The 12519-nt window shown below is 42.0% G+C and overlaps 1 protein-coding gene across 7 annotated transcripts in view; it reads left to right on the forward strand.

Annotated features, from left to right (window-relative positions):
- The window catches only part of AMPH (amphiphysin), a 250199-nt gene that overhangs the window by 150501 nt on the left and 87179 nt on the right, over positions 1 to 12519 (forward strand). For all 7 annotated transcript variants that reach the window (XM_043588531.1, XM_043588533.1, XM_043588536.1 and 4 more), the window contains exons 6-7: positions 8289 to 8396; positions 10561 to 10646. In XM_043588531.1, the coding sequence (XP_043444466.1) occupies positions 8289 to 8396; positions 10561 to 10646 (194 nt within the window). The remainder of the gene's footprint in view (positions 1 to 8288; positions 8397 to 10560; positions 10647 to 12519) is intronic.

Here is a 12519-nt window from a genome sequence, read left to right on the forward strand (position 1 = left end):
CCAAGTAAGACAACCTTGTGCTGCCCTTCCTTTAGTGTGAAGGAAGCCATGAACCTGCATCCACCCATCTGCAGTGCCTTAATTAAGTGATTTCTTATGTGAAGGTCCACTTTTACCTGGCCTGCTTTGTAGCCATGGCCATGAAACATAGTGAAGCTTCTCGGCCAGAACAGCACACCTATCAATGATGTTAATTTCCTTGGTCCCACACAGAATACCTAACAACTAGTTGGCCAACATCCGAAGTGTTATTTTGGGACACAGGGGCACCAGACAAGAACCTCAGGGGGATCAGACGAGGTACATTAGCCTCGGTGGCAAAATGTCACAGAGAACAAATCCAAATGATGGATTCTCAGTGATGTTATCATAATATGCAAGACATTTTATTGAGCCATTGCAGGACCGTATCCTCATTAAAAGGTATAGGTTGGCTTTTGAAAGTTTTCTGAGAAATGTAAAAATTAAACTGAAAAAATTTTAGAATTCTGTGAGGCTGCATGCACTAACCTATAGAGAATGTGTCTTGGGATATCTTCAGATTATTTGGTAGACAGTCACATTTTGTCTTGGAATTTATAACACTCGTGGAGCAAACAATCTCAGAATCCCTATCATACTTCAGGATATCATATATTACATGGTAATTTAATCTCCATAAAAATCACTTCCAAATATGTCAGGAGAAGATAAGGGAAAACTTTGACCTCATAGTCAAAAATTTCAAAGCAGTTTGCAACTAGTCTAAATTATTCATATATTAAACATTCATAGTATGATTTAACTAAGCAAATGGGAGCTGTGACTGACCAGAGAAGAACACATTTAAAAAGTTGTTGAGTTTCAGGAACAAAAACTTGGTATCATCAAAAAAATGTGGAGGATCTCAGTAGTTATGGTACTTGCCAGTCATAGTTATTTGGAAATTGGCCATACTCTCTAGGAGCATATAATTTAAAAACATTTTAGTGTTTATTTATTTTTGAGAGGGAGAGACAGAGCACGAGCATGGGAGGGGCAGAGGGAGAGGGAGACACAGAATCTGAAACAGGCTCCAGGCTCTGAGCTGTCAGCCCAGAACCCGACACGGGGCTTGAGCCCACGAATTGTGAGATCATGACCTGAGCCGAGGTCGGATGCTTAACCTACTGAGCCACCCTAGGAGCATATAATTTTATAAGACAAATACACCCAGAAGTACCTGCATTGAAACATAGATTAAAATAAAATCATTATAAAAGACATTGGCTAGTGTTTTCAGTTTGTTCCATGTCAGAAAGATGAAGAACTTAATAGAACTTTTAATTAAGCAGTTCTTTTCTTGAGGTCCATGGTTGAGGCCATGCAGAAAGATGATCCTTCAGTGACTGAACAATCTTTACACTAGAGATTTGGGAATAATATCATCTACCTGGACGTCTTGAAAATAAGTGAAATACATGCCTTGGTGTTGCCAGCATCATGCAAAGAGGCTGAAAGAATCACTCTTTCTCTTTCTTTGAAGTTACATTTAGAATATCATACCATACACATAGGGTTTCAACCAAGATAGATAATTATGAAACCATTTCATATGACAAAGAGTTGAGGAAATTGCATTTCAATAGGAAAGGAAACTGTCTGGAATTAGAGCATAGACAGGGTAGCTGCTTCTCATATTTGAAAGACTGTTTTCTGTGAAGATACACTTAAGCTATTCTCTGTGTCTTTGCTCACTGAATGGAAGGTAGAAGCGGATGTAGGCTCTGTCACTTTGTCACGTTAGTGCTGAATGATTATGTAATGAGTGGGTTATTGAATGAAAGGAGGCTGATGATTAAAAATACCGAGTAGAGAATTTTCAGAGCATGGAACACAATTGACTTCCTTGACTTCCATTGAAAGCAAACAGGCCAAATGTAGTTAAAACGTCAGGCAAATTTCCAAATATTTACTGCAGCTCACCAGCAAGGGCTAGGAAGTACCATTCATGAGGGAATGATGTTTGATTTTTCCAACTGTGATTGGCAGGGCACCCAGTATTATAGTTCTTATTATGCAGCACTGACATCTGAAATCAATCCTAGAATAAGAGCCAGTTTGTCATCAATGCAGGCAGGCTTACAGCTCTGAGCAGTTATTGTAAAATGGAATTTAGATTCTGTCTTGGCAGCCATGCAGAAGCACCTAAACATACATTTATGGCAGTGTGCCAAAGTGAATCCAAATCGGGGTTCTTATTGAAATTTTTGAAAAATACAGTAAATTAAATTTTTTACTCTATAAGGTGAGCGTGCAGTGGGAAATCTGAAAAACTTTCAATTGAACCATCTAATTAAATGATTTGCCATCAAACTAGTGAATTTATTTAATGAAATTTGCCACTGGATGGTGACATAAGAATTGTATCATGTTCTATATAAAAGCCAACGTGAATGAACTCGACCCTCACTTATGAGACTTCTTTTTTTCAAGGTTTTCAAATATCAGATAGGTAAGGAAATAAGATTGATTTGTATTTCCAGCACAAAACTGAGGGGTGGCCTTTAAAACAGTCACTTCTACCTTGGTAAGCCCTGCTCTGTAGTTGACTTGTCAGTTACATAAGAAAATGAGTCATCACTTCCTGTTTTTGAGCAAAAACAAAAAAACAAAAAACAAAAAACATGACCCAGTGTACTCTTCCACCTTATTCTCAGGCTCAGAAGTAATTGAATTTTGGCTCTTTTAAAAATCACATTCATCTTCAAAGAATCAAGATTTGCTTCTTGGAAAATACTAAGGAAGAGTTCCCCACCCCAATCCCAACCCTACATATCCACAAAGCAGAGCTCTATCAGAATTATGTAGAGTCTCACAAGACCATTGCTTCAAGGGCCAGTGGTCCCTTGAAAATAATAGTTAGATGTTTGCTAAAAATAATGAGCCCTGTCACCTCATAGGCACACTGTGTCCACCAGAGTTCACTGAAGGGCATCACTGCATGCTGCCTAGACTCATTCATTGCATATCTTTAAGCCAGTGTGAGTCAGCCATTCCTTCCACTACTAACACCAGTTGGATGTGGCAGGTGTAGAGGGTAAAGGGATTGGAAGCAGCTAAATGAGAGTAACTGCCCCAACCCACCTGTCACCAATCCTGAAGGGGGTGTAGAGGAATAGCATAGAGTGGTAGTTAAATGATGGGGTCCATCAGAGAAATAGGGGAGCAGTTAGAAGGAGGAGTAACCAAGAGTCAGGAGCAGGGTGGGGACTGGGTGAGGCAGGTGAGGGCACTAGAGTTCAAGCCAAAAGGAGGCACCTGCTCTGGGTTGCTGATTCTGCACGTTTTTGACCCTGAGAGTAAGGGCCTTCTTAGATATTGTGTCCTACGGGTCTCACGGGCATCTCCCTGCCCCTGGCACTGGTCGGGGCAGGAGTGGGGGAGGGTGGGAACTGACATCTAATTCATCTTTGCCAGAGACTTTCTGACCAATTCTGGACACGTTAGAAGTTAATCCTGTGCGACTCAAAATCCTCTATACGTAAAGTGGGAATAATCCCTACAACACCCATACTAGAGGTTGCTGAGGGTCTGTGCGTTGTGACTGTTTTGTGTGCCACAAACATAATTTTATTGTTGTTTTCTTCTTCCTTCCATGGACAATTTAAAGTGTTTTTAAGGATCTCCTCCTGCTGTAGTTCTCAGATTGGACTAACTGGCTGTAACTGGACTGCTAGGGATCTTTTTAAAAAGGACAGGGGTGCCTGGGTGGCTCAGTTGGTTAAGCATCCGACTCTTGGTTTTGGCTCAGGTCATGATCTCACGATTCATGGGTTCAAGCCCTGCATCGGGCTCTGTGCTGATAGTGTAAGGCCTGCACGCAATTCTCTCTCTCTCTCTGCCCCTCCCCACCCTCTCTCTCTCTCTCTCTCTCTCTCTCTCTCTCTTTCTCTCTCTAAAAATCAATAAATAAACTTAAAAAATTCTTTAAAAAAGGACAGATGCCTGGGCCTTGCCTCGACTAATTAAATTTGCTTATTATTTGCTTATTAGTTATACGTCTGTAACTTTTTAGTGGTTGCTCTATAATTTATAACATGTCTTTCACTTTTCCTGTCTAACTTCAAATACTCTCACAGCACTTTCATATAGAGAATATATTTCCTGTTCTTTCCTCCTGTCCTCTGTTATTATCAGACGTTTTTCCTTTACAAATGTTATAAACCCCATGGTACATATTTTCTGTTTCCTTTTATGCTCTAGATAATCAGTTACCTTTTCAAGCAATTAAAAGTAAAAAACCAAAATCATGTATATTTACCTTGAATTTTATAATTTCTGGTATGTTTTTTTGTTTTGTTTTTTTGTGGGTTTTTTTTGTTTGTTTTTTTTTTTTTTTTTTTTCAACGTTTATTTATTTTTGGGACAGAGAGAGACAGAGCATGAACGGGGGAGGGGCAGAGAGAGAGGGAGACACAGAATCGGAAACAGGCTCCAGGCTCTGAGCCATCAGCCCAGAGCCCGACGCGGGGCTCGAACTCACGGACCGCGAGATCATGACCTGGCTGAAGTCGGACGCTTAACCGACTGCGCCACCCAGGCGCCCCTTTTTTGTTTGTTTTTTGTATAGCTCTACTTTGTATTAAAATTCCCATAACGAAAGTGAGTTCTTTCAGCTTTTGTTTGTCTGAAAAAGACTTTTTCATTTTCACTGTCGGAAGGCATTTTTACTGGGACTAGAACTCCGAGTTGGCAGATTTCTTTTTCTTTTGTTTTCTGTACTTTAAAAATGTCATTTCATTGTATTCTGGCTTCATAGTTTCTCGGGATTAGTCTGCTGTAATCTTTGCCTTGTTCTTTCTGCTTTTCTTTATCCTTGATTTTAAGCAGTTTGGCTGTCAAGTGTCTGGATGTGTACTGTTTGGTGTTTATCCTTCTTGGGGTTTTGTGAGTTTCTTGGGTCTGCCCTTTCATGTCTTTATTATTATATAAATTTCTCAGCCAATATCTCCTCAGATATTTCTTCTGACTTACCCTCTCATCTCTTTTGGAAAATCCATTGATACGGTGTTGGACCATTTAATATCAGGTCTTGTATGCTTGATTCTGTTACGTTTTCAACTCTTAGTTCTCTTTGTGTTTTAATGGGAATAATTTCTCTTGATGGATTTTCAAGTGCAATCTTCTTTCTTGGCTAAAGTACAGCAATTGGGGGGCGCCTGGGTGGCTCAGTCGGTTAAGCGTCCAACTTCGGCTCAGGTCATGATCTCGCGGTCCGTGGGTTCGAGCCCCGCGTCAGGCTCTGTGCTGGCAGCTCAGAGCCTGGAGCCTGCTTCGGATTCTGTGTCTCCCTCTCTCTCTCTGGCCCTCCCCCATTCATGCTCTGTCTCTCTCTGTCTCAAAAATAAATAAACATTAAAAAAAATTTTAAAGTACAGCAATTGGCCTATCAAAGACATTTTTCCTTTCTGGTATCATTTTTTTTTTTTTTTTTACTTCTAGCATTTCCATTTGATTTTTTTAGAAAGATATTTTCAATTATTTTTAACGTTCATTTTATTTTTGAGAGAGAGAAAGAGACAGAGTGTGAGGGGGGAGAGAGAGAGGGACACACAGAATCTGAAGCAGGCTCCAGGCTCTGAGCTGTCAGCACAGAGCCCAACACGGGGCTCGAACTCACGAACCGTGCCATCATGACCCGAGCTGACGTCGGATGCTTAACCCACTGAGCCACCCAAGTGCCCCTCCATTTGATTTTTATTTGACTATTAAAGTTCCCATATTTCTGTAGACATTATTCCTCTGCTTATGTCTGTTATCTTCCTTTTGCAACTCGATTCTTGTTTGGTATTTCCAACATGTCTGAGGGATCATGTCTGAGTCTGGTTCGTGGATTGCTTTATTTTTTTCTCATGGATTTGTGTGTGTGTGTGTGTGTGTGTGTGTGTGTGTGTGATAATTTTAGAATGAATCCCAGGCATCATGTGTAGAATAGTAAAGACTGAAGTAACATTAATGTCTCGAAATGGGCCTATCTTTTCGTCAGGCCAGCAGCATGGGGATGCAAGTCAATCTGATGAATTGAAGTGGTTTGGGTTTGTTGGTACTGTTGTTACTTTCAGTGCACAAGGGCTTTCACATTCCTCTAGACTTGGGCTGCTAATGCCTTGTTCTGCTCTCTTAACCTCTATCGTGTTTTTAGACTCGGGTTGAGGTCTGGTTTTTGCCTCTCCTTTGGCCCACATGGAAAGGCCCGGGGATGCGAGATCATTTTTCTGAGTGTCCTTGTTTCCATCAGATTTTGGTTCCTTGTATGCTTGTATTGCAGAAGGGGGCCCCCCCATATATATTTGCTCTCCCACCAGTGGGAGGCAGCTATTGCTTGTTATTGAGTGTTGGACTTATCATGGGGGCAAGGCTGTCTTCTGGTATGCTTTCTTAGCCTGTCTGAAGCAAAGTCAGCCTCATATCTGTGGTTGGTTTTTTTTTTTATTTTTTTTTCAATTTTTTAAAAATTTACATCCAAATTAGTTAGCATATAGTGCAACAATGATTTCAGGAGTAGATTCCTTAGTGCCCCGTACCCATTTAGCCCATCCCCCCTCCCACAACCCCTCCAGTAACCCTCAGTTTGTTCTCCACATTTATGAGTCTCTTCTGTTGTGTCCTTCCCTGTTTTTATATTATGTTTGTCTCCCTTCCCTCATGTTCATCTGTTTGTTTTTTTTCCCTCTCGTTGGTTTTGAGCAGTTTCCTGCCCCTGCTCGAGTGGGAACAGACCTCTGCGTCTTAAAGGGGTCAGACTCTGGGCCCCAGAAGGTTTATGCCCCTCCCCCGAATGAGTAGGGACTTTTTCATTTACCCTTCTTTGTGGAACAGTGTTCTTTGCATGTAGCGTAGGGGCCAGAGGGGTTTCTATCACCGCCCCCTCTCCCCCAGGGCCAGACTGGTTTTGCTTCTGCTCTTCCCCATCAAGCAGTGGATCTCTGCCTGGGGTCTGTGAGTAGGAGGATTTCTCGCTCCCTCCTTAAGCCACTTAAAGCTTTTGCCTTGTAAGAGAAAAATGTCCATTGACACAGGCGTGGTTTGGTGCCCACGCTGTGTAACCATAGCTCATCTTATTCTCACCTGCACTGCAAGGGAGTGTCGTGTTCCCAGACTTTCTCACAGCATCCAAGGGAGGCCAAAGGAAAGAACTTACCCCTGAGTGCAATTTGCCCTCGTGCCTTGGCCACCCAGCTTTCCAAAGTGATACCTTACCCCACATTAGGCCTTTAACAGTTTGTTGAAATTTTAGCTGACCTCCTCATGTCCACTTGTATGGTAGCCACAGCTGTTACCTGTACCCTGGTGTGTTGGCACAAATGGTCTGTTGGCTTATCTCTTCTCGGATGGATTTTCCCTCTTCCTGAATAAAAGAATTCGGATTACTTTGTTGCCTTGTGACCTTAGGTCTCTGATACAATCAATGAGAGTTACCCTTTTATAGATGATCCACATTTTTTCTTGTCGGTGTGAGAGTAACATTTGTTGCAGTTGCCTGTATCCTAAATGGAAGTGGGAGTCTCTAGGAATCAACGTATTTTTAAAGCTCCTCGGGTGATTCTAATGAACAAAAGGATTGGGGAATACTTCTAGGAAGAAGGATTTTTTAGGAAGTAAATCCGTTTTATAGAATTGCTGTTGGTGTGAGTGTTATTTGAATTGTAAAACCAGGGGCGCTTGGGTAGCTCAGTCGGTTAAGCGTCTGACTTCGGCTCAGGTCATGATCTCACGGTTTGTGGGCTCGAGCCCCACACCGGGCTCTGTGCTGCCCGCTCAGAGCCTGGAGCCTGCTTCGGATTCTGTGTCTCCCTCTCTCTCTCTGCCCCTCCCCTGCTCCGCTCTCTCTGACTCAAAAAGAAATAAACATTAAAAAAAAAAAGAAGTGTAAAAACAAATGCTAACATAGTTTTCCATGATCTTCAAAGTGGAACACTTCACGATTTAGAGGAGAGGCTAAAAGACAGTATAGGTTTACTGCTCTCCTCAACCAGTTCTGGAAATTTTCTGATTTTTGACCGTACATTCTACCCTCAACTGACCAGCCTAATTACTATCAAAAGGGAAGATATTTACCTAATGGTTTTTACATAAATCATTTTACATAAGAATTGGAGGTGTATTTTGGAGAATTTCCAGGTATCATTTGTCTGCTGAAATTCTGGCTCACTTCAATCTCTAGTCAAGATATTTGGTTACTCTGGACAAGGAAAACATTTCAGCAGTCAAAAAGAGACTCTGTGACCACGCCTTTTCCTTATTTGTATGTATTTCCTTGTTGGCAGAATCGCATCGCAAAACGCAGCAGGAAGCTGGTGGACTATGACAGCGCTCGCCACCATCTAGAAGCTTTGCAGAGCTCCAAGAGGAAGGATGAAAGTCGAATCTCTAAGGTAAGGATTGATCCCACCATGGACACCACTCTCTACGTTCTATGACTTCTGACAGTTTCTCTTTTTAAGATTGAATACAAGCAGATTGGGAGGAGTCAAGATGGTGGAGGAGTAGGGGGACCCTAAGCTTGCCTTGTCCCACAAACACAGCTAGATAAGTATCAGATCATTTTGAACACCTAAGAGATCGATGTGAAGGCTGAGAGAGTAAAATTAAATACAAGCATACCTCAAAGATCTTGTGGGTTCAGTTCCCGACCACTGCAATAAAGCAAATATTGCAGTAAAGCAATCAGATGCATGTTTTAGTTTCCCGGTGCAAACAAAGGTTATGTTTATGCTATACTGTAGTCTGTTAAGTGTGCAATAGCATTATGATTAAAAACACAGCGTGCGTATCTTAACTAAAAACACTTTATTGCTAAAAAATGCTAACCATTACCTGAGCTTTCAGTGAATCATAATCACTGATCCCAGATCACCATAACAGATGTAATAATAATGAAGATGCCTACATATTGCAAGAATTACCTGAATGTGACACAGAGACATGAAGTGAACAAGTGCTGTTGGAAAAATGGCACCTGTAGACTTGCTTGGTGCTGGGTTGCCACAGACCTTCAATTTGCAAAAATGTCAGTTATCTGCACATTACTGTAAGGTAAAGCGCACACACACACACACACACACACGCACACACACACACAAAACAACCGAGGTATGCCTGTATTTCCTTTTTGAAGGAGATTGGAATCAGGACAGAACTTCAACTGCATCATGGTACCTACGGGCTGCTTTCCATAATTCTTAATTAAAAAATAAGGTTCTGCACGTTACCATAGAGTTCACGTGGCTGACACTGACTCCTACATTTTGATCAAAATAAACCTTGGCCCCCAACAATCCTGCAGGGTCAGTGAAAGTAACATGTTCCCACACTTCCTTCTGTGTTTGTAGTCCGTAGTTGAAGCTAAAAGGCAGATTCAGAGAGAAAACCAAATTTGAAATGCTAAGATATAACCTGTGATTGTCAGAGAGCCCAGCTATGGGCTAGATTTGTGGAACTGATTCATTTTCTTTTAGAAAACCCATTTCCGCAGCTTTTACTCCGTATGCCCATTACTTACAGACACCAACTAACTGACACCTGGTAACTACTTGCTTTGCTCCCAGTCTTGCCTCCTCCTGTCTGCCTACACACAGCTGTCTGAATAGTCTTTCTGCCTCACATCTCTAGATCTGTTTCCCCACTGCTTGTCTTTTAATGGCTGCTATTGCCTGTAGAAAGCAAATCTAAGTTCCTTAGCAGGCGTACGAGCCCTGCACAACTTGGTGGTTGTTCATCCTACTCAACTTTCAAATTTTCTTTCCCCTCTGCTTCCTCCCTACGCATATCCTAAGCTAGAGCCCCCGTGACCCACACATCAGTTCCCGAGCGGCCATGATAAGAGCTCCGCTTCGTGCACAACCCCATAGATGCCAGGCACCACGATCATCCACATTGTCATTTCTTAATAGTCACAATAGCTGTGAAGGAGGCGTTACCATCTCCCATTTTATCAATGAGGTATCCAAGGTGAAGAAAGTGAAAACAGCCTCCCAAGTTTCCACAATTGGTAAGCTAGGATTCTGGCTACTAGGGAACGCCACCTTCGTGCATTGGAGTGTCTGTCCACCCCCTTCTTTAGCAAACATTTGCTGATTCTTCAAGAGTCCATTAGAATATCACTTTCCCTGTGGAACCTTCTCTGTTTCTATACCATCTTCCCCAATAGCATGCTCTGCAACACTATCTTGTAATGTAATTATTTTCACTTCCCGGTAGACTGGGAGCTCTTTGGGAAGCATCCGTGTGCAGTATCCAGAGCAGAGCAGTGCATGTGACAGTTAACCTGTTTTGTGGTATGAATAGGTCTGCCAGATTACAAAAGCACCCATTGTAATTGAGTCAGTTTCTGTGTCTCAGTAAGACTTCGTGTTTCTTATCGGAAACGGTTTTGTGGATTATAACCAGACAAATTTCTGTCCTTCTCAAAATGTTTCTTTGATGCCATAAAGCTATTCCTATTTTATGTTCAGTGCTGTTGTTGTACATAACAGTGGCTTGTGTTTCAGTGAGATTTTTTTTTTTTAGCGTAAACACGTGTCAATGTGTCCTTTCTAGGCAGAAGAGGAATTTCAGAAAGCACAGAAAGTATTTGAAGAGTTTAACGTTGACTTACAAGAGGAGTTACCATCGTTATGGTCAAGGTAAAGTTTCTGTGCAGGGTGTACGTGTCCCATTTAGAAGATCAAGAAGAGGGGATGTGATGCTTCAGGGCCATAGAACCTGGCAAAACATTCTATGTATCTATATATCTGTGGTTTTCAGAATGGTAGCTACCTGCCACACGTGGCTGGCTGTTGAACTCTTGGAATATGGCTCGTATGGTGGAGGAAGTGAATTTTTAATTTATTTTGCTTTGACTCATTTAAATTTAAATAGCCACATGAAGCTAGCAGCTGCTATATTGATGACACAGTTTTTAGACCTTGATATGTTTCTCAAGTGGAGTCTCCCATCTCAGAAAGAGGCAACAGGAGAATTGCCCTTAACTTTGAAATTTACAGGATACCCCATTAGCTCTTGGTAGAACTCCCTTGATCCCAAGGGGTCATCTGGTCTTCAGGCTTTGATGCCAAACCCTGTGCTTTCAGCTCTGACCTTTTCAACCTGAACTGCATTCCCATTTTAAGCACTAAATGTTTTTCTTTTATGGTTACTCTGCATTTCTCATGGCATTAAGTGCATTTTCCATCCCTTGTCTTATTTTCCCCCCTCAATGGTAGAACCAAGAAGCTGTTGGATGCAGTGGGGACTTCCGCCTCTCAGTTTCCATCGGCACCTCATGCGACCATGCCATATAAACACATTTGCACTTGCTATGCAACATTGCTTTAAGACAAATCCTCTGGCCCGGTTTCCAACCAGACTGGCATCCTCAAAACCTTCCTATCTAAAAATTCTGGAGGTCCTACTTATCCTTTAAAACTGTAAGCGTTTTGAGGGTCTAGGGTGGAGTTTGTCCATGTTTGTGTCCACTCCGTGTTTATTTTTGAAACAACTAGAGGATATTTCAGCCAATTCACTCTAGAATCAGCCTGTAGGGCATCCCACTTCAATGTCCAGCCATAACCCAAGGTTCAACATGTGTGAAATTAACTCCTCACTCATCTGAATTTACTCATTCTTTCCGCACCTGCATTTCTCTTTTTGGTACTGTCATTCTTGGGCTCCCCGCCTCAAAGCTTTGGCATCATTAACTATGGGAAGCCAGAGGACCATCAAAGGAATCAATTTATCCTTTCTCTGTGGTCTTCTGGATTGGTCTCTGCCTCCGTATTCTCATTTCCACCACCCATCCCCTCATCACCCTCCTGTTGAGGCAGATATCTATTCGTAACTTTCATGGAGTCATTCGTGCCTATTTAAAACCACAAATCATAGGGGCACCTGGGTGGCTCAGCCAGTTGAATGTCCGACTCTTGATTTTGGGTCAGGTCATGATCCCAGAGTTGTGGGACTGAACCCCATGCTCAGTGCAGAGCCTGGTTGAGAGTCTCTCTCTCTCCCTTTGCCCCTCTGCCTCTCTCCCCTGCTTGTGCTTTTTCTCTCTCTCTCTCTCAAATAAATTTCAAAAAGAAGATAGTCACAAATCATATGAAATTATGGGTTTTTTAAGAAGTATATTTTTTCATTCTTATATTTCAAAAAATACTTGTATCCAAAATCTTTATGCACATCATTGGCACCCATGTCTTTGTCCTCATCAAGGCTGACTCATGAAATGTCAGCCAGGAGTTCTCCCCAGCTTATCATCTTCCTCAACATCCCCAACACCAGTTGTGATTTGCATACAATTTAAACAGTTCTCCTGTTCATTTCCCCTCTAAAGGAATTTTTGTGATCTCAAATGTCATTACTTACCCAATTGCTTTTTAAATTTTTTTTTTCAACGTTTTTTATTTATTTTTGGGACAGAGAGAGACAGAGCATGAACGGGGGAGGGGCAGAGAGAGAGGGAGACACAGAATCGGAAACAGGCTCCAGGCTCTGAGCCATCAGCCCAGAGCCCGACGCGGG

This window comes from Prionailurus bengalensis, chromosome A2, assembly GCF_016509475.1.
Source record: "Prionailurus bengalensis isolate Pbe53 chromosome A2, Fcat_Pben_1.1_paternal_pri, whole genome shotgun sequence".
Taxonomy (NCBI): Eukaryota; Metazoa; Chordata; class Mammalia; order Carnivora; family Felidae; genus Prionailurus; species Prionailurus bengalensis.